The 20,094-nt window shown below is 35.9% G+C and overlaps 1 protein-coding gene across 7 annotated transcripts in view; it reads left to right on the top strand.

Annotated features, from left to right (window-relative positions):
* Nucleotides 1-19,245, top strand: part of KIAA0825 (KIAA0825 ortholog) — a 393,004-nt gene extending 373,759 nt beyond the window's left edge. For all 7 annotated transcript variants that reach the window (XM_034656498.1, XM_034656501.1, XM_034656500.1 and 4 more), the window contains one exon: nucleotides 17,635-19,245. In XM_034656498.1, coding sequence (XP_034512389.1) covers nucleotides 17,635-17,752 — 118 coding nt within the window. In that variant the 3' untranslated portion in view covers nucleotides 17,753-19,245. The remainder of the gene's footprint in view (nucleotides 1-17,634) is intronic.
* Nucleotides 19,246-20,094: the final 849 nt, after the last annotated feature.

Raw genomic sequence — 20,094 nt, 5'->3', positions numbered from 1 at the left:
AATATGATGTTGCTATTAATTTAAATAACAAAGGTGGCAAACAGGATCTTTACATGACTGACCATGTGTTTCTAAAAGTTTTCATTCAGATTGTTATCTCCAGAAGTAGTGCAGTGGTTAGCCTTGTGTTGCCATCAGCTTTACACAAGCTAGTAAAAATGCACTCAAGTTTTGTAAGTTTTAGGGTTGTAAATATGTAATTCTTTCCTTCTTGATGAAAAGAGGACATTTTAAAGTATCATTTTCAGAGCAAGAAGAGGGTTGCTTGATACAGGTTAAGTACCTTTTAACATAACAGTTTTATAAATGGAATAGACACTAAACGTCTTTTGAACAGTCTGTGAATATTTTCAGGTGTATCAAATTTAACTTAAAAAAGATGTTTTTCTTTTCATTCATTAAATTATACATTAAGAAAACTCAGCAATGTGCTCTGGCAATGTAGTATAGTATAGTATCGCTGACACTTCTCTTAGCAGAGGGCGTTTCTTCTACATCAGCACTAAATGCTGGGCAAATAGCGTGACCTTGGCCTTTTATCTAAACTCTTATAATTAAAAAAAAAAATCCACTGGTGGAAATGAAGTCTCTATGGAGATATGGATGTTTTACTGGTTTCGGAGAAGTTCAGCTTCCCTAACTACTGATGGCTATGCTTCTGTTTATGTTTTCCCTAAGCCATAAGTATTTAAAATGTTACGGTTAGCATTCTTAGTTGTCCCATTTGTTGGTATATAACTCTCCTACTTAAATATATAGAACAAATCATATTAATTAAAATAAACTGCTTGGACAGTTGTGTTGCAGATTGTCTCTGAAGGCTATAAATTCAAATTAAGGGTTTTGCTGCTTGTTCCTGAGCTTGGAAAGATTCCTTTTACTGTATTAGTAGTAGTAAAAGAAATCAACCACCTCACAAAAAGAACATTCATTTGAATTCTTGGAGAAATAGCTAAATAAACTGGATCTATAGCTAGTTATCTTCATCATATAACAAATTCTTGGCTGAAGCAAGTAACCAAACTGCTAATTCGTGATGGCAAGCATTGATATTTAACAGTATTGAGTATGGTTTTTCATAGATATAACTATATTTCTACATATTTAAAATACATATTTCTAACATTTATTGTATTTCTATATAGTATATATTGTGTATGTAACATTGGGGCTCGGGTTCTAAGTAGTATACTATATTGACCAAATGATGTAATTTTGGTAAAAATAAGCATTTTCTGGAAAAAGTATTAGATCAGAATAATTTGTGGGGAGTTGAAATAACTCCATTTGCTTATTTTAAGAAAAGCCTATGTTGTATAATTTCCAAATGCAAAGATGTAACTGCCATTTATAGTATTCTATAAAAACTGAATGTCCTTTACAGTTCATGGAAACCTCTATAATAAATTCATATTTAAAGATATTTTATTTTTAATATTAAACAGTATAAATAATGGTATTCTTAGCTGTTTTTTTACCTTTTTTGTGGATGAGTTTCCTTAATGCTTTTCCTTTTCCTAATGAATTCTCTCTGAACTAGCAAACCTTGATTGGCTCGAGGGAATGACTAAATTAAGTTAGAAATAAGTTTGCAAAGCGCTCTCTGCTCCCTTATCAAAGTGATTTTTACCATCCATTTGTTCCCTAACGCCCCCACTGAAAATGGTATAAGGTCTTTTAAGTTTCATGTAGGAACCCTATTATTTAACTATTTAGAGATGCAATATAGAGTTGAGTAAAGCAAAACTTTTAAAGCATTAAAATTATAATCTACAAGAAATTTTTAAACTATTCTACTTCAGAGAAAATAAAGCTAAGCAATAAGTTTCTAGGTTTACATGAAAAGAATAACACTGATTTCTCTATCTTCACTAAGTGTATGCAAAGAAGATGGGCTAAAACTTACACATTTCTTAAAAGTTAGGTTGTAAAATATTAGACCAAAGTAGTTGGAGATTTGCATTGTCTGGAAAACTTATCAAAAACAGTATAGATCTCATCTATTAAGTATAGCATTGTAAAGACCTGTCTCCAAAGGAAAAGACCAACTCTTCAATCTTGCGGTGTATGTGTATAAAAAGAACTACTAAAAAAAACCCAAGTACCATTTATATTGAAGATGATTACATTCAAAGCTAACTTTCTAGTTTATAATAGATTTCCCACACCTATTCATGAATCACAGCACTCGTGAAGTTATTCTCAAGTGTATGATAGGCTTGTATCTGTCCCCCTCCCTAAAATTTGTCCTTTGGGACTAAGTGCTATTCAGAATCACCTTCCTACAGAAATATCTTTAAAGAAGAACGACAAATTCTACAGTTTCCAATTTTACTGTAGAATTTGATAATGACTTTATGCAAAAAAAAAAAAAGACACTTTGTTATTGGTGTTGCTATCTTTCCAACGATTAAGAAAGGACATGAATTATTCCTTAAGGCTACCTCAGACTGCTCCATAAGTCAAGGAAGAAATGCCTGAACTATGCCTTTCCCATAAACAATTGCTAAAATAAAGCCTAAAGAAATGGTCCCAGTGCCTTATATTACCAACATTTCATACCTAAAGTGAAATATTCTATAAAACCTTGATGGACTTTGAATATGGATTAAGAAGAGTTATTTACTCTAGTCCATATGATGAACTCTTGGTCTGAATAACCTCCCTGAGGACAAAACCATATACAGCTCCTCTCACTTCTACAGTACCTAGCACAGTGATTTGAAGTTAGCAGGCTATCAATAAATGTTTGCTGGATGAATGGCAAATTAATTATATACAGTAAAATTGTTCTACAATGTGGGTTATTGTGACAGATATCATACAAACAACAAATAAAGGCAGATCTCTTATAAAACAAGCTGTATGTATGAAAGGCCCATAAGGTAACTTACAAGGTCCTTTAATTTCAGTCTTACCACAGTCTTATGTAGGGGTCCACTACAATTAGTTTCCTACTACTACCCTTCAATTAAGACAGAGTTTCCCAGAGCTTTTGCTAATTTGGGCCTCTTCTATTTCTTCTCTATATGTAGCACCATATCCTAAGAAATGGGATAATCTTAGTTATAATAAATAAGATTGTACAGTCTTAAAAGATTCCTGGGTCACAAGACAAAGATTTAAGTTTGCTTAGTTACTGTTAGTATTCTCATCCTTTAAGAATTAAGAATATTCTTAATTATGTTAAGCAGAATGAGAAAGTGATTTTCACTGATGACTAAAAGAGCTCTAATGGCCTATATAATTTCTAAGAATTAACTGTGATAACTTCATGAGAAAAATGACAGAACCCTTTTAGTACAATTCTATGATACATTTTTGAGGAGCTTCTAAACTAATGAGAAAATCAAGACAACAACCAGAGACATAAATGAGACCAAAGGAACGATGTTATATACTTCATTATATAGAAAGTGAAGTAAAGAAACGTTTTTGGGCTCATTCATGATGTCACATCACCAGAAATTAAATGTTCAAATAGTTGATGGTCACATGGAACAAGAGAACTTATTCCATGGTAGACTATGATGTAAATAAAGTACTTTGTTAACCAAAGCTTGTTTTAAAACATTTTTTTACGTTAGTCAAAAACACTAGACAGTTACCAAATAACATGAAGTTACAGAATGCCTTATCTTCCTGATACTACCGTCTCATTCTCAGAAAAGGATATGGAGTGGTTAGTAAATGAATGAACTTAAAGGAAGTTGTTGTCTTTTGGCATGATCATTTGAATTTAAGACCTCAAGAATCAACTAGTGATGTAGGAACTAGGATGAGGAGAGTATTTTCCAGGCTCAAAGAGCCCTTATTTTTATCATTCATACAAATAATTTAACAACACTTATTTGGAATACCAACTACTATCCACTGTGATACTGATGGTTAAAGGTAATTTTTTATTCAGTCCACCTAAGAGTAACAGAATACCTAAGCTTCTAATACATATCAATTAACAGATATTTTGTGAGTGCTTAAAGTATACAAAGTATACAGAGCACTATGTTGTTATTTGAAATATGTTCTCCAAAATAAAATATTTGGAATAAAAGCTACAGATAATTAAAAGTCTTCCTCAAAGAAAAGCAAGTATAGATAAAGATACATGCGAAAAAATAAAAGAACACAATATAATAAAATAACAGCTCAAAAAAGTAACAGAAGAGATGTGACAAAGTAGTATGTGGTTAAGTAACCAAAATAGTGCTCACATTAGGAACTATAGGACTCAGAAGAACAATCACATCAGGGTTGGGTAGTGGGGAAGGATGTTATGAAAAAGGTAGGATGTGTACCAGGTCTTAAGAATGAGCAGTTTTGGGGTATATGGAAAGGCGTCTTAGGTGAGTGGAATAGCAAAAGTAGACACACAAACAAGGGAAGACATACAGCAGAGGCAATAAGAAATATCATTTTCTCCCTGAGGAGAGAGAATGATAGCCAAACAGTACTACCACCAAGCTACAACACCAAGATTTTAAACTCTCTTGGCAGGGCAGTCATTGCAGGTTTGGTGTAGAGGGGTGTGAGGCGAGACTTAAGCTCTGAATACCTAGACAATACTGCAGTTCAGGCAATAACATCATAAGCACCTATGATTCTGCACACAATTAATGTGTGGAGGGCACTTTTCCCATATCACCAAGCACTTCTCTGAAACCAGGTAGGTGTCCTACAATTAATCTTAATTCTGAGACTATGTACTTGGAGATGGCAATAGAGCTTACAGGTTAAGGACTCATTCCTTAAGACTGCCTTCTACCACTCCATTTCAGACGTCAATCACTAGTGCAGGTTGTCACTTGTACTTTTTTTTTTTTTTTTAAGATTTTTTGAGAGAAAGTTGGGGTGGGGTGGGGAGTGACAAGCACACTGTGCGCTGAGCGCAGAGCCTGATACAGGGCTCGATCTCACAACCCTGAGATATGACCTGAGATAAAACCAGGAGTCGGATGCTTCACCAACTGAGCCACCCCGGCACCCCTGTCACCTGTACTTCTGACTGACAGTGCTACAGAACAGAGGTTCTGTTGAACCCCTCTCTGGATTTCAGTAATTGCTAGAGCAGCTCACAGAACTCAGGGAAATATTTTACTTACTAGAGTACCATTTTATTATAAAAGGATATAACCCAGGAACAGCCAGAAGAGATGCACAGGGCAAGGCATAAGGAAGGGCAAAGAGCTGCCGTGCTCTCTCCCAGAATGCCACTCTCCCCAAATTTCCATGTATTCACCATCCTAGAAATTCTCTGAACCCTGTCCTTTCGGGATTTTATGGAGTTTTCGTTACATAGGCATGATTGACTAAATCACCGGCCATTGGATCTAGCCCCTCTCCCCTCCCTGGAGGTTGAGAGTAGTGAAGGATATTCCAACTTCTAATCACATGATTGGCTCTACTAGTAACCATTCCCCAAACAAGTGTTTTCCAAAAGTCACCTCATTAACATAACAAAAGGCACCTTTATAGTTCTCATCACAGGAAATTCCAAAAGTTTTAGGAGCTCTATAGGAAAAACTGGGATGGAGACCAAATACCTATTTATTATAAATCACATTATCACAGCACCTGAACTGTAGACTGATAGGAGAGAGATGAATATGAAAGTGATTGCAGAATAAATTGCAGAATGGTAACTGACTGGACAAGAAGGGAGTGCAAGTGCACAATACTTTTTGAAGTCAGACCCTGCTGCAGAATATGATGATAATGGTCAGTTTTAAAAAACAAAAAATAAATCTGAATTATGAATATAATTGGAGTGGGAGTGAAAATGACCATCAAAAAGTTGAATTTAGAAGGCTTGAAACAAAAATGAAGTTTAAAGGTACTGAATTACAGATGTGGAGACAACAGCCGAATGTGTGGGAGTAGATGTGGAGCTTTCCAAGAGAGAGGAGAAGACTTGTCTTCAGTACAGAAGGTCTAGCATCAATCTGGGGGAAAGCCTACCCTTATAGGACAATAGGAAGAAGAGAACAGAGACATCCTTTTCCCTTTGATTTTAACTTCCCTTTGAAGCCAGTCTGCACTATGTTGTGCAGAAGAGAAGAGTGAAGGACAAAACAGTTCGTTCAATGAGAATAAAATCCACTATGATTTCATTTTTCACTCCTGAGCTACCAACTGGTAGGAGAATTTGAAATCATTAATTTGGCCAGATGGTTAATGTTGTTTAACAGTACAATTAACTAATAAATAATTGTAAAGCACTTTGTAAATATAAAGTACTACATAAATGTTTAATAATAACATTAAATCAGGAGGCTTATTTCAAGTTTCATTTTTATTTCCAAGTATTTTGTTGGAGTTTCAGGAGAAATGCCAATAATATGATCAAATGCCATCATTATAGACTGTATTTGAAAAATAAAAGGGTTTATAGGAAAACAAAAACAGCCATGGTCATGCTAGGCTGAACAGAGTGAACTAGCATGAAACATCTCCCTCATGAAAGACAGGAAGGAACAACATGATCATGGAAATGTATAACTGAATACTGAGTAAAACCTTTATAATACTTATCAAATTCATTTTATCTCTTTATATTTATCTGATAAACCAATGTAAAGGCACAGGGCAGAAGGGGAACACGAAGACAAGAGCTCTGGGGAAGCCACTTGATAGAAGTAGTTTCATAAAATAAAACCAACACTTTCTGAATTCATAGTTCACCCACTCTTTACAATAATGCACTACGATATAAACCATTAGCATCCTCTATTTTGCAATTGAGAAAATTGAGGCACGGAGAGATTCAGAAATTTGCCTAATGCCACACAGCTAGGAAAAGGCAGAGTCAGGATTCAAACCTACACAGTATAGCTTCCAGTGTCCACTGAGAGGAATCTAAGAAAGGTTTCAGTTCCCTGTTAAAATGCGACAGGAAGTGCTGGTGTGTCTCTTCCTCCTTTTTCCACACTCAAAACAAGGACATAAGGCTGACCAACGATTTTGGAACCATGAGGTAAAGGACAAGAGAACCAGAGACATGAGCCCTGCTATTATCAAGCTATTTAACCCATGACGGTAGTCACCTACCTCGGGATTTCTTGTGATGTGAGAAAAATTTATTTATTTAAGACACCATTTGTTTAAGACAGCATAATTAGGATTTCAGCTATTTGCAACTTTAATCTGTATGCCAAAATACTGATAATAGTTAATACTCAGTGTCTACTATGAAGCATATACTGTTTTATTACTTAGTCCTATCATCCTGACTGCTACTCTGTGAAGCAGACACTGTTATTCTTATTTCACTGATAAGGAAACTGAGGCATAGTTTATCTTGCTTGCCCAAGGCCACACAGCTTGTAAGGGATTCAAATCCAGCACCTGGCTACTAAACCTCCACTCTAGCAAACAACATTCTAAACTGTGAAACACTAAAACCATTTCAGTTAAAAGCACAAATTAGTTAGGGATATTCCAACAGTATTTTGGAGATTCGAGAGCACTTGTTTCTCAGCAAAGATGTTATCGACATTTTGGGAAGACAAACTCTTTATTGTTTGGGATTGCTATACATTAAAGATATTTACTATCTCTGTTCCTTGGGTCGTGGAAGCATTCTAGACAGTGTCAAATGAAAATGCTCTCCACATTTTCCCATAGGGAGGCCATGCCACCCCAGTTAGAATCACTGTTCTAGAACAGTGTTTGACAAACATTCTCTGTAAAAGTCCAAATAGTTAGACTTCATGGGACTTGTGATCTCAGTCAGACTGAGTCACAACTACTAAATTCGGACATAGACTGAAATCAGTCATAGGCAATATATAAACAAATGGGCATGCTCCTAATAAACTATTTTGACCCCATTTTATAGAGAGAACCCTGAGGCACAGAGAGGTTAAGAAACTTGCCTGAGGTAATTCAATTAGTAAGTGGTGGTGTAGATTCAACTCAAAGACAGAGTGATTCCAGAGCCTGTGTGCAGGATACTACTGAGTTCACAGATTTCAGATGTTTTTCTTCTAGTAGAAGCCATAGTAAATACCTCAGAGAACTTGTCACACTCTAGGTTCTTGGCCTCCTCCTTGGTCTAGTGTTGGCTGTTCTTTCCTGTAATAAGGGTGTGCTATGAATTGCTTCTATCACAGTCTAGAACTGCCCTACCAAGGGCATACCCTATGCTTAACTACTCCCCTAGCAGGACTCTCCTAGTTGGCTCTGACACACAGCTATTCATAAAGTCCTCCAATATAAAAGATCCTACTAAAATGATGACGAGAACAGTTACTCAATATTGTGACTGTTTTTATTTTTTACCCCTCAAGGTCTTATTTTACAAGTCCCAAGTTCAACACTGCTCACTGAGGCAAGCAGAAACAGAAAGCTTTTAGCCCATGGCGTGATACATGAAAGAGCCCTATAATATTAGCTAGTAATCACATAACATTCAGAGAAATAGGTGAATACCTCTGGTATTCTGAATGTGTGTGTAAATCCAGGAAGACCCACCAAGGCTGAGCACTCCCAAATCAATCCAAGTAGTGAAGGAGAGCAAAGTTGTCAATACTGGTTCTATTAGAGTATCTCAGCCCAGGTTTGAGGGTCCCTGTTGTGATTGGATAGAAAAAAGGAACCCTAGTCAAGGATAGGCCAGGCTCTCACATCTATACACCCAGGAGACATACAGATGGAGCACATTCCAGAAGATAGTTAAGAATATGGTAGAGATCAGTGAGATCTTATTGAGTTTTGCCACTTATTAGTGACTAAAATACAACAAATCACTGCCAACAGCTGGAGTGTGGGTCAGGTTACAGTTCTTTTTCCATAGTAGGCAGTGGAGAACTAAGCGGCAATGAAAGAGAGCAGGCTACCAGAGTCAGGAAAAACAAGAACATACTCACTCCATGATGCTTTTAAGGGAGGACTAGAATACACTGTTGCCAACATTTTCTGGTTTCTGAAGGGACATGATTCCACTACAGATTTTAAACATATTAAAATTAACTAGGGATAGACATTTTAAACAAGCTTCCCAGTCAGTTGTGTTTAACAAATTGATAGATTATTTTCTTTTCCAACAGTTATTTGATAGAACTGACTTGTTTTTACACTATGTTAAAAAAAGCCTAAACTATGATGGAATTAAAGATAAACTCTTATGAACTTATAGATGAGAGGAGATTCAAGATCGCTTTGTAGGAAGAACCTGAGCTCACCTCCTCCCATATATAACAATAAATATGACTACATATAGAATAATTTCCTCAGAAAAAGCCCTGAAAATGGATAAACAGAGCCTCCAAAATGAGGAACAGAAGGACAGCACTGACCTGGGTAGCAGTGACAGACACAAGTTCTCACCAAAAAAAGAAAAAGCCCAACCCACGTGCAGCGATTCATAACTGAGAGGATCTCAAAAACACAGAACTTCTCCCTTAGGAGTGAAGGTTGGAGTTCTCCATCAGGCATTCCAGTGCTTAGATCCTTCAGAGGAGAGACAAACCCCTAAAAAGCCAGGCTTTGAAAACTAACAAGGATTACAGCCAGAAATATAGCTATAGGGTATGGAGAACCCACTCTTAAAGGGCTTGTGTATAGTCTAGCCCTGAAAACCAGTGATAAAATACAAGCTGGAAAAACACCTAGAACATAGGTGAAGGAGAACCACTTACTAGTCCTGGGACACCTGTCAGTCAGGTAGGAAACTGCTGAGACACTCTCTGGGGATGCAAACACTATCAGGCACACCACTTTTGCAATCACATTCAACCTTGCTTGCGCCAAGGCTGGTACTCACACTCTAACATGCTCATGTTGGCAGGGATGTCTGCTGGGCCCAGAAGACAGTCCCACCGACCATCACAGCGCCAACCAGCTGGTGGTGGCAGGGGATAGGGGGGCGGTATGTGAGAGCCCTGCCCACTACTGAAGCCCAAGTCAGCCTGATCAGGGGAAGAGTCCCACACGCTGCTGCAACCCAGCCAGCTGAGCCACAGAGAGAAACCTAACCAACAGCTGCAGTGACCCACAAGCTGGGCCAAGGGAAGAGCCCTGACCACTGTACCTACAGCAGCAACACCATCACAACAGGCTGGCACACACAAAGGTTACACAGGAAATGTTTCTAGAGCACCTGATTCTGGTGGCCAAGGGAGAGGGTACTTCTGGGCCCCAGAGGACATCTCCTACACAAGGGCACTCTTTCAAGACTAAGAGAGGCAGCTAGTGTGCTGAATACATAGAAACACAGAGAGTCAAGCAAATGAAGAGACAGAGGAATATATTCCAAACAAAAGAACAACACAACAAAAACCCTCAGAAAAAGATCTTAATGAAATGGAGATAAATAATCTACCTGATAAGGAGTTCAAAGTAATAGTCATATAGATGCTCACAGAACTCAGGAGAAGAAATGGATGAACACAGTGAGAACTTCAAGAAAGAGACAGAAAATATAAGAAAGTACCAATCAGAGCTGAAGAATACAATAGCTGAAATGAAAACTATACTAGAGGGAATTAACAGATAACATACAGAAAAAGAGATCAGTGACTTGGTGACAAGGTAGTAGAAATCACCCAATCAGAACAGCAAAAAGAAAAAAAGTATTTGAAAAAACAAGAATAGTTTAAGGGATATCAGGGACAACATCAAGCATACTAACATTCACATTATGGGGTCCCAAAAGAACAAGAGAGAGGTAAGGGGCAAAGAACTTACTTGAAGAAAAAAATGTCTGAAAATTTCTCTAAATTATGGAAGAAAACAGACATCTAGGTCCAGGAAACACAGAATTCCAAACAGGATTAACTCAAAGAGAGTAACTTCAAGGCACATAATTAGAATGTCAAAAATCAGTAAGAGAAAAACAACTAGTTTTATACAAGGGAATCCAGCTAAATCTACCTGCTGATTTTTCAGCAAAAGCTCTGCAGGCCAGAAGGGAGTAGCATGATATCTTCAAAGTACTGAAAGGAAAAAACTTACAACCAAGAATATTATACCTGGTAAAGGTCAAAATTGAAGGAAAAAGAAAGTATTCCAGACAAACAAAAGCTAAAGGATTTCATTACCACAGAAACAGACTTACAAGAAATGCTAAAGAAACTTATTAAAGCAGAAAAGAAAAGGTCACAACTAAAAATAATATATGAAAGAAAAAAATCTCTCTGGTAAAGGCAATTAGGTAATAAATGTACTGAACCAATCACTTATAAAGCCAGTATGAAGTTTAAAAACAAAAGTACTAAAATCGACTGTAACTACAATAATTAGGTAAGAGATATACAAAATAAAAAGATACAGAATATGTCAAAAACATAAAAGTTGGGGGTAGTAAAAATGTGCTTTTAGAATGTAAATGAACTTGAGTGACCATCAACTGTGTGTGGGTGCGTGTGTGTGTGGGGGGGGGCATGGTAACCACAAACCAGAAACCTGCCAGAGATACACAAAAAAATATAGCAAAAGGAATCCAAACATTACACTAAAAAAAAAGGGCATCAAACAGCAAGAGAAGAAGGAACAAAAAGGCACCACAAAAACAGCCAGAAAAAATTAACAAATTGAATAAATACATACCTATCTCCAATCACTCTAAATGTAAATGGACTAAATTCTCCAGTCAGAAATCAAAGGTTGACAGAAGAGATTAAAAAAACAAAACAAGACCCTATCTAAATGATGCCTACAAAAGGCTCACTTTGATCTAAAGATATACACAGACTGAAAGTGAAGGGATGGAAAAAGATATTTCATGTAAATCCTAACAAAAAGAAAGCTGGGGTAGCAATACTTATATCACAGAAAATAGACTTTAAAACACTGCAACAAAATAGAAGTGCATTATATGATGATAAATGGATCAATCCAACAAGGAGATATAACAATTGTAAATATCTCTGCACCCAACATAGGAGCACCTAAATATATAAAGCAAATATTAACAGACATAAAAGGAGAAACTGACAGTAATACAACAGTAGTGGGGACTTTAATACTGCATTTACATCATTGGATAGATCATCCAGACAGAAAATCAACAAGGAAACATTGGCTTTAAATGACACATTAGACCAGATGGAATAGAACATTCTATCCAAAAACAACAGAATACTCATTCTTTTCAAGTACACATGGAACACTCTCCAGAAAGGACCACATGTTAGGCCATAAAACAAACCTCAATAAATATAAGATTGAAACCATATCAAGCTTCTTCTCAGACCACAATGGGATAAAATTAGAGATCAATTACAAGAAGAAAACTAGAAAAAAAAACCACATAAAGTCTAAACAACATGATATTAAATAACCAATGCATTAATGAAAATACCAAAGAGGAGATTTAAAAATACCTTAAGACAAATGGAAACATGCTGTTCCAAAATCTAAGGGATGAAGTAAAAGCAGGTCTGAGAAGGAAGTTCACAGAGAAACTTACCTCAAGAAAAAAAATCTCAATCTAACTTTATACCTAACTAAGAGCAAAGAGAGCCCAAAATTAGTAGAAGGAAGGAAATAATAAAGTTCAGAGAGGAAATCAACACAGAAAAAAATAGAAAACATCAATGAATTTAAGAGCTGGTTCTTTGAAAAGATAAAACCGATAAACCGTTCACCAGACTCATCAAGGAAAAAAGAGGTCTCGGGGTACCTGGGTGGCTCAGTCGGCTAAGCGTCTGCTTTAGGCTTGGGTCATGATGTCAGGGTCCTGTAATCAAGTCCCACATTGGGCTCCCTGCTCAGTGGGGAGCCTGCTTCTCCCTCTCCCTCTGCCTCTTCCCGCCTTTCCTTTAAGTACAGGAAAAAGACAAGGGTGCCACTTTAATTCAACGTAGTATTGGAAGTCCTAGCCATAGAATTTTGGCAAAAAAAAAAAAAAGCATTAAAATTGGAAAGGAAGAAGTAAAACTGCCACTATTGGCAGATGATTTAATGCTATATATAAAAAAAATGGAAAGACTCCACTAAAAAAAACTATTGTAATTAACAAGTGGAGTCAGTAAAGTTGCAGGATAAAAAATTAATATACAGAAATCTGTTGTTTCTCTAGACTAATAACAAACTATAAGAAAAAAGAAATCAATCCCATTTACAACTGCATCAAAGAGTAAAATACCTAGGAATAAATTTAAAGAAAGAGGTGAAAGACCTGTACTCTGAAGACTGTAAGACAGTGATGAGAGAAACTGAAAAGAACATAAATGGAAAGATACACCATGCTCATGGATTGGAAGGACTGATACTGTTAAAATGTCCATACTACCCAAAGAAACTGTATGTACAGATTCAGCATAATCCCTATTAAAATACCAATGGCATTTTTCACATAACAAGAAGAAATCATCCTAAAATTTGTATGTAACTATAAAAGACCCCAAGTAGCCAAAGCAATTTTGAGAAAGAAGAATAAATAGGGAGGTACCATGCTCCTTAATTCAAACTAGAGTACAGAGCTTTAGCAATGAAAACAGTATGGTACTGCCAAAAAAAAAAAAAAAGAGAGAGAGAGAGAAAGACAGACACACACACACACACACACACACACACACACACACACACACACACAAATCAGTGGAAAACAACAGACATCCCAGGAATTAACCCATGCTTACATGGTCAATTAATCTATGACAACGGAGACAAGAATACACCATGGGGAAAAGAGGATCTCTTCAACACTGTTCAATAAAAGGTGTTGGGAAAACAGGAACAGCTACATGCAAAACAATGAAATTGGACCATTTTCTAATACCATATACAAAAATAAATGCAAAATGGATAAAAGACTTAAGTGTAAGACATAAAACCATAAAACGCCTAGAAGACATAGGCAGTAAGCTCTCTGAAGTCTGTCTTAGCAGTATTTTTTTGGATCACTCTCCTCAAAGACAATAAACGCAAAAATTTTAAAATGGCACTACATGGGGCACCTAACTGGCTCAGTTGGAAGGCAACTTGACTTCCAACTCTTGATCTTGGGGTCTTGAGTTGGAAGCCTATGTGGGGTATAGAGATTACCTTAAAAAAAACTTAAAAAAATTAAAATTAAAATGGCACTACATCAAACTAAAACCAACAGAACAAGAAGGAAACCTACTGGCTGGGAAAGATATTTGAAAATAATGTCTCCAATATATTAAAAAAAAAAAACCCTCAAAACCCACTATCAGAAAAGCAAACTCTGATTAAGAAATGAGCAGAGAACCTGAATAGGTATTTTTCCGAACATATACAGATGGCCAACAGTCATATGAAAATATACTCAACATCACTAATCATCAGGGAAATGCAAATCAAAACCACAATGAGATGTCACCTCACACCTGTCAAAATGGTTACTATCAAAAAGACCAGAAATAACAAATGTTGACAAGAATGTAGAGAAAAGAGAATCTTCTTGCACTGTTGGTGGGAAGGTACACTGGTGAAGTCACTATGAAGAGCAGTATGGAGGTTCCTTAACAATGTTAAAATAGAACTGTATGATCAATCAGTTCCACTTCTGGGGATTATCTGGGAAAAAACAAAAACACTACCTTGGAAAGATATGTGCACCCCTATGTTTACTGCAGCATTATTTACAATAGCCAAGATATGGAAGCAACCTAAGTGTCCAGAGATAGATTGAATAGATAAAAAAAGTAGTGTACATATATACAGTGGAATATTACTCAGCCATTAAAAAAAGAATTCTTGCCATTTGCGACAACATGGACAGACCTAGAGGATGTCATTCTAAGTGAAATAAGTCACAGAAAGACAAATATCATATGGTTTCACTTACATGTGGAATTTAAAAAGCAAAACAAATGAACAAAACAGAAACAGACTCATAGATACAGACAACAAACATGGTTGCCAGGGGGGAGGCGAGTGCAGGCATTGATGCAATAATTGAGAGAGATTAAGATACAACCTCCCAGTTATAGAATAAGTCATGGGGATATATTTTACAGCACAGGGAATATAGTCAACAATATTGTAATAATAGTCTTGTATGGTGATAGGTGGTAACTAGACTCATCCGGGTGATCATTTTGTAATGTATATAAATATGAAACCAGTATGTTGTATTCCTAAAACTAATATGATGTCAGTTGTACTTCAAAAAAAAAAATTACAGATTTGAAATAAAACAAGGCTTGAGGTAAACAGACATACATTTCAAATCCCTAATGTTTTATTCAATAAAGTAAAATTATTAAAGAAAATGTAGTTGTAATATTATTTTTTTCCTATCTTTGTCAAAATTTCTTATTCTCATATGAAATGATTTCTTCTTCTCATAGGAAATGATTTCTTCTTAATAAGCACAAAGCAAATATAAGAAGGCTGTGGTAGATAAATTATGTTGCTTAATATCATTAATTGCTAACAGCTCAATTACACTTTGAGGTGCCCACAATTCTCATGAAGCTTCAAAAATCCTTATCTTGGATTCTATTATGTATACAATCCATTTAAATTACATTAATTATACAGATATTTAAATGAAGCAGAGATCATGCTTTCAATTTTCACAAGGAGAGACAATGATCAAAATATTTATATGCATATTACATATTTTGTTCTGTTGACATTCATAAAATAATTCATTTACTCAGTACAATATTAGCACCTTTCCATGCAATAAGAAAGGTAAAACTAATTTTTCATGTTTGGATTTCATGTATTTACTGAATTTTAGGGAATTTTTTTTTTTTTAACATACAGCCCAATTTGGGTAACTTTTTTTTTTAGGAAATAAAATACTCAAACTGCTTATACCATTAATTAATGATAAATGTAAATGGTTTTAAAACGTGGTGAGTGTTGCATTTCTAAGGAGATTCTAGAGCCTGACTCCCTGATTCCAATCCAAAGATACCTGGGCAAGTGATATTAACATCCTGTATCTCAGTTTACTTCTCTGTGGAATGGGAATAACAACATTTTCTAGTACAGATTTAAAGTGTGATATGTCAAGTGTTTAAAACAATGCCTAAGACATAGTGCTATATAAGTATTTTCTGTTATTAATATTTTCCTGCTTGGGAGGAATTCAATTTAACATGCAAATTAATGATGCCCAAGTTCACCTATATAAAATGAGTAGTGACAGTTTTTGATCTTTAAAATTCCATGAAAACAGAAGAAGGTAACCTTATGGGCTAAATTTTAAATTTCGAAATACTGACCTGGGGAGAATTGCCCCTTGTCACATGACTGAGCAGTGTAGTGGTGAAAAATCTCTTTATCCTTCAAGTTGTTATTAAAACTTATATGACCAATGACCTAACTCTGACCATATGGGAACATATAGAGAAATTAAGACAACCATGAATTACAGTTTTTAGATCCAGCCAAGATTGGGGCTAGGAGATGAGGAGAATCCCAGGCAGACAATGATGAAGAAATGTAGATTAAACCCAGGTCTAATTTCTCAGATAATTCTTTCTCTCCACTCTTCCTTCCTTCTTTATATAAACTACCTCCCAGGACTGGTCAGGGCATAGTGAGCCCAACACTCCAAAAAAACCTGCGTGTGGGAACAAGGATCCTAGTAGGAGGTTTCTATGGAAAAATGCAATGCCCCTGCTTTCTTTTCAGTGAAGAAAACCAGAAAGATCCCACTCCAAACTCAACATACTTTCTTCACATATGATAGACTCTTATCCAGGAGTTCTGAATATGATAAAATAGTGGGCTTCTGGAAGACATTCAGCGCATAGCTCCTTGTTTGTTGTTAGAAATCCTGTCCCCTTATAGCTGAGGGTCTTTTAGCATGTATCTTTTTAGGATTAAAACATTGGATTTAAAATCCTTTTGTGACAGTATATCATGGTAGATGGCTTGGGGGTTGGTAGAATTAGGAATGAGGAAAAGAGCAAGAAAATACATGTGGATGATTCGCTGTTAGATTGCCGGTTGTCAAGTGTGCCCTGCCCAGACCTGAGGACGTGGCATATAAGAGAGAGGAAGGAGCAGGAGGAATTAACCATACTTCGGTTATTGTGCTGTTTACTTTTAAGATTATATTCATATATACTTCCATATTCTGACAGTTCGTTAAATATCTCCCAGTCAGTCACCCAAAATTAGAGTCTTTAGTCTCTCTTTTTTAGCCAATTCCTATGGAATTTTGCTAACAATTTGCTACTTTTCTTGGGTCATTTTAACACGATTACTTCAAATCTGGTATTATTTCTAGGAATAGACTGACCTGCCTTTAAGGTATATTCAATTTAGCTTGATATTCTTCTTGCTGCTGAGGTCTTCCTGGTACATTTCTCTGCAACTTAAAGCCACTGATATGCTGATCAGTGAGGAAAAATACTATGCAAAATATTTGCTTCTTAATTGTTAATTCCAGGTTTTATTTATATGCATGTATATCCTAGTAAGGCATATAAATTTTTTAAATTAACATATTTAAAACAATACTTTAAAACTTTACCCTAGACTGGAACTGGTTTGACTCCACTTTCCTCTCCCATTTTTCTGGCCCATTCTGCAGGAGCAGTGCCAGTGAAATTTCAAGCCTGAGAGAAGTCAGTAAAAGAATAAACAAGGAGAAATAGATGCCTCAGTAAACCAGTCACTACACATATTCAAGCCTTGAATAACTGAGTGTTGACTACAGTTTGGAAATGCAAAAATACTAAGATGTGATTTTTCTTTTAGATGGGAAATGAGGAAGGATGAAAGACTAGAAGAGGAAGAAAAAGCGATGCTGGAACATTTAAAACAATTTTGCACCATCCAGAACTCTTCTGCCACAGATAACACAGAGGAACCATAATCTGCAGAAAACAGCAACAGCTTTATTTTAGGAAATAATCACATGTAATGGAGTAGGATTTTTACTACAGTCAGAATGAACCTCAGATGTGCTGTGAAGCATGAAACCAATAACTGAGTAATCTCTGAAATGAAAAGGAATACACCACATAAAGAATAAAGTGCTACATATTTTTTACTTTAAAAATAATTTCAAATGTTTTTCTTTCCTCAGTTGTTCTCTTTATATGATATAACTGCTGCCATCTCGTGTTCCCTTTGAATTATTATTTTTTTTCTTCTTAGTCTTGAAGTATCTATGACAACAGACAAAATGTTTGGAAATCTTTTCCCGAAGGATTTTTAAATAAAACACTTAGATGTTAAGTTGAATAGAGTAACATAGCCCCTTGAGGGTCATCTGAAAATTTCAATTTAATTTTATAGCTATAGCCCAGGTTCAGGTCTTAGTCACTTTTAAAACCCAACAATATACCAGCCTCCTTTCCCACAGCCTCTTCCTCATGCAGTTTATCTGAATCATAACCATAAATACATACTCCTGAAGTATAACTTTAGTCCCATCTCTTCCTGTGACGGTGCTTCAAACACCACGTTCAGACTTTCAACCCTGTGCTTTCCGATCCTATACCCATTATCTCCATATTCAAGCAACTGTTTGTCATCCTCTTGGTTCACATGCTTACCATTTTCCCAACTGGAAAGCATCTTTCTTCCAAAATAACATTCAAAACTCATTCCAGCAATACCACAGTTTCTGTTATTTCTTTTATTTCTATTACATTCACACACACACACACACACACACACACACACACACAGAGGAAATGGAATGTGTTCTAGTGCCCTCTGTGTCAAGTTATATTTACTATATCCTTCCTATTAGTACATGGTATTAGATTATGAAAATCTCAAAGGGCTTATAATACGAAGTCTCCTTTTTAAGGGATTTCATAGTCTCCCCAAATACCTGCCACAGAGTTGTTCATGTAGTGGGCAATTAATAAACACAGTTGTTTGAATGACTGTCATAAAAAGAAGACAAAAAGGCAATTCGACTGTTGAGCAATCTACAGGATATCTGAGAGAAGCCTTATCTATTTTAGACCATATGATATCGAACATCATGTTTCTGATGTTCTCAGATTGTCCATATTCCCACATTCTGTGATTTTTATAAAATATGTGTAGGCTACATAATTTCCAAAGGAAAGTACTTATGCATTTTTCAAAAAGTAAAAGCTTAGAGTGCAGAGGAGGCCACCTTAGAAAAATCTCTTGCATTAATTCCTACATAAAAACATATAAATGGCCATGTAGCTAGCTGCCTACCAGTAACAAATTTATTTCTAAAAAATGTATTTTTTTGATCAGTATAATCATGAGCCAAGTGTTTTAAGACATGGTTGAAATAATTTCTAAAAATTCTATACAGAACTGGGGTGCCTGGGTGGCACAGTGAGCTGAAGTGTCAGACTCTTGGTTTCGGCTCAGGTCCTGCTCTCAGGGTTGAGGGATCGAGCCCCACCTTGGGATTCACACTCAGTGTGGAGTCTGGTTGAGATTCTCTCCTTCTCCCTGCCCCTCTGCTCACTTGCTCTGTCTCTCTCTAAAATAAATAAACAATTTAAAAATTCTATACAGACCATTTAAAAAATGGTAAGAGATTTTCATGAGAAATTAACTTACCTACAAACAGTTACTATAATAATTTAACAGTGACTTTCTTCAGCTTTGTGATGGTCTGTGTAAAACCGCATACTGTATTTTATAAGAAAAGACACTAAAATAGAAAGTCAAAAATAAACTGATCCAATAAACTAATCTTATAAAGTAAAGGATTTCATATTTGGGTTCGTTGTCTTCTAATATATCTAAAAAATCATCTTTTAACACTATTTTTTTAACTGAATCTGTACATTACTATAGTAATCCTGAAAGTAACTTATTTCCTCTAGAAAAAAACAAATTTCTCTATGGCTTCATTTGAACTGAATTTAGAATAGTAAGGGGAGAAGTAGATCAGTTGGAAGGAGAGAAAAGTGGAAAACAGAAGAGCTTACAGATGAATTTTTTTTCCTTTTCTTTCTTTCTTTTTCTTTCTTTCTTTTTCTTTCTTTCTTTTTCTTTCTTTCTCTTTCTTTCTTTCTTCTTTCTTTCTTTCTTTTTCTTTCTTTTTCTTTCATTCTTTCTTTTTTTGAGAGAGAGAAACAGAGAGCAAGTAAACAGTGGGGAGGAGCAGAGGGATAGAGATGCCCAACACAGAGCTCCCTGCCCAAGACACAACCTGATGTGGGGCTCGATTTCATGACCCTGAGATCATGACCTGAGCTAAATTCAAGA

This window comes from Ailuropoda melanoleuca, chromosome 3 (genome assembly GCF_002007445.2).
Source record: "Ailuropoda melanoleuca isolate Jingjing chromosome 3, ASM200744v2, whole genome shotgun sequence".
Classification (NCBI taxonomy): domain Eukaryota; kingdom Metazoa; phylum Chordata; class Mammalia; order Carnivora; family Ursidae; genus Ailuropoda; species Ailuropoda melanoleuca.
This window is presented reverse-complemented; position numbering and strand designations above follow the sequence as displayed.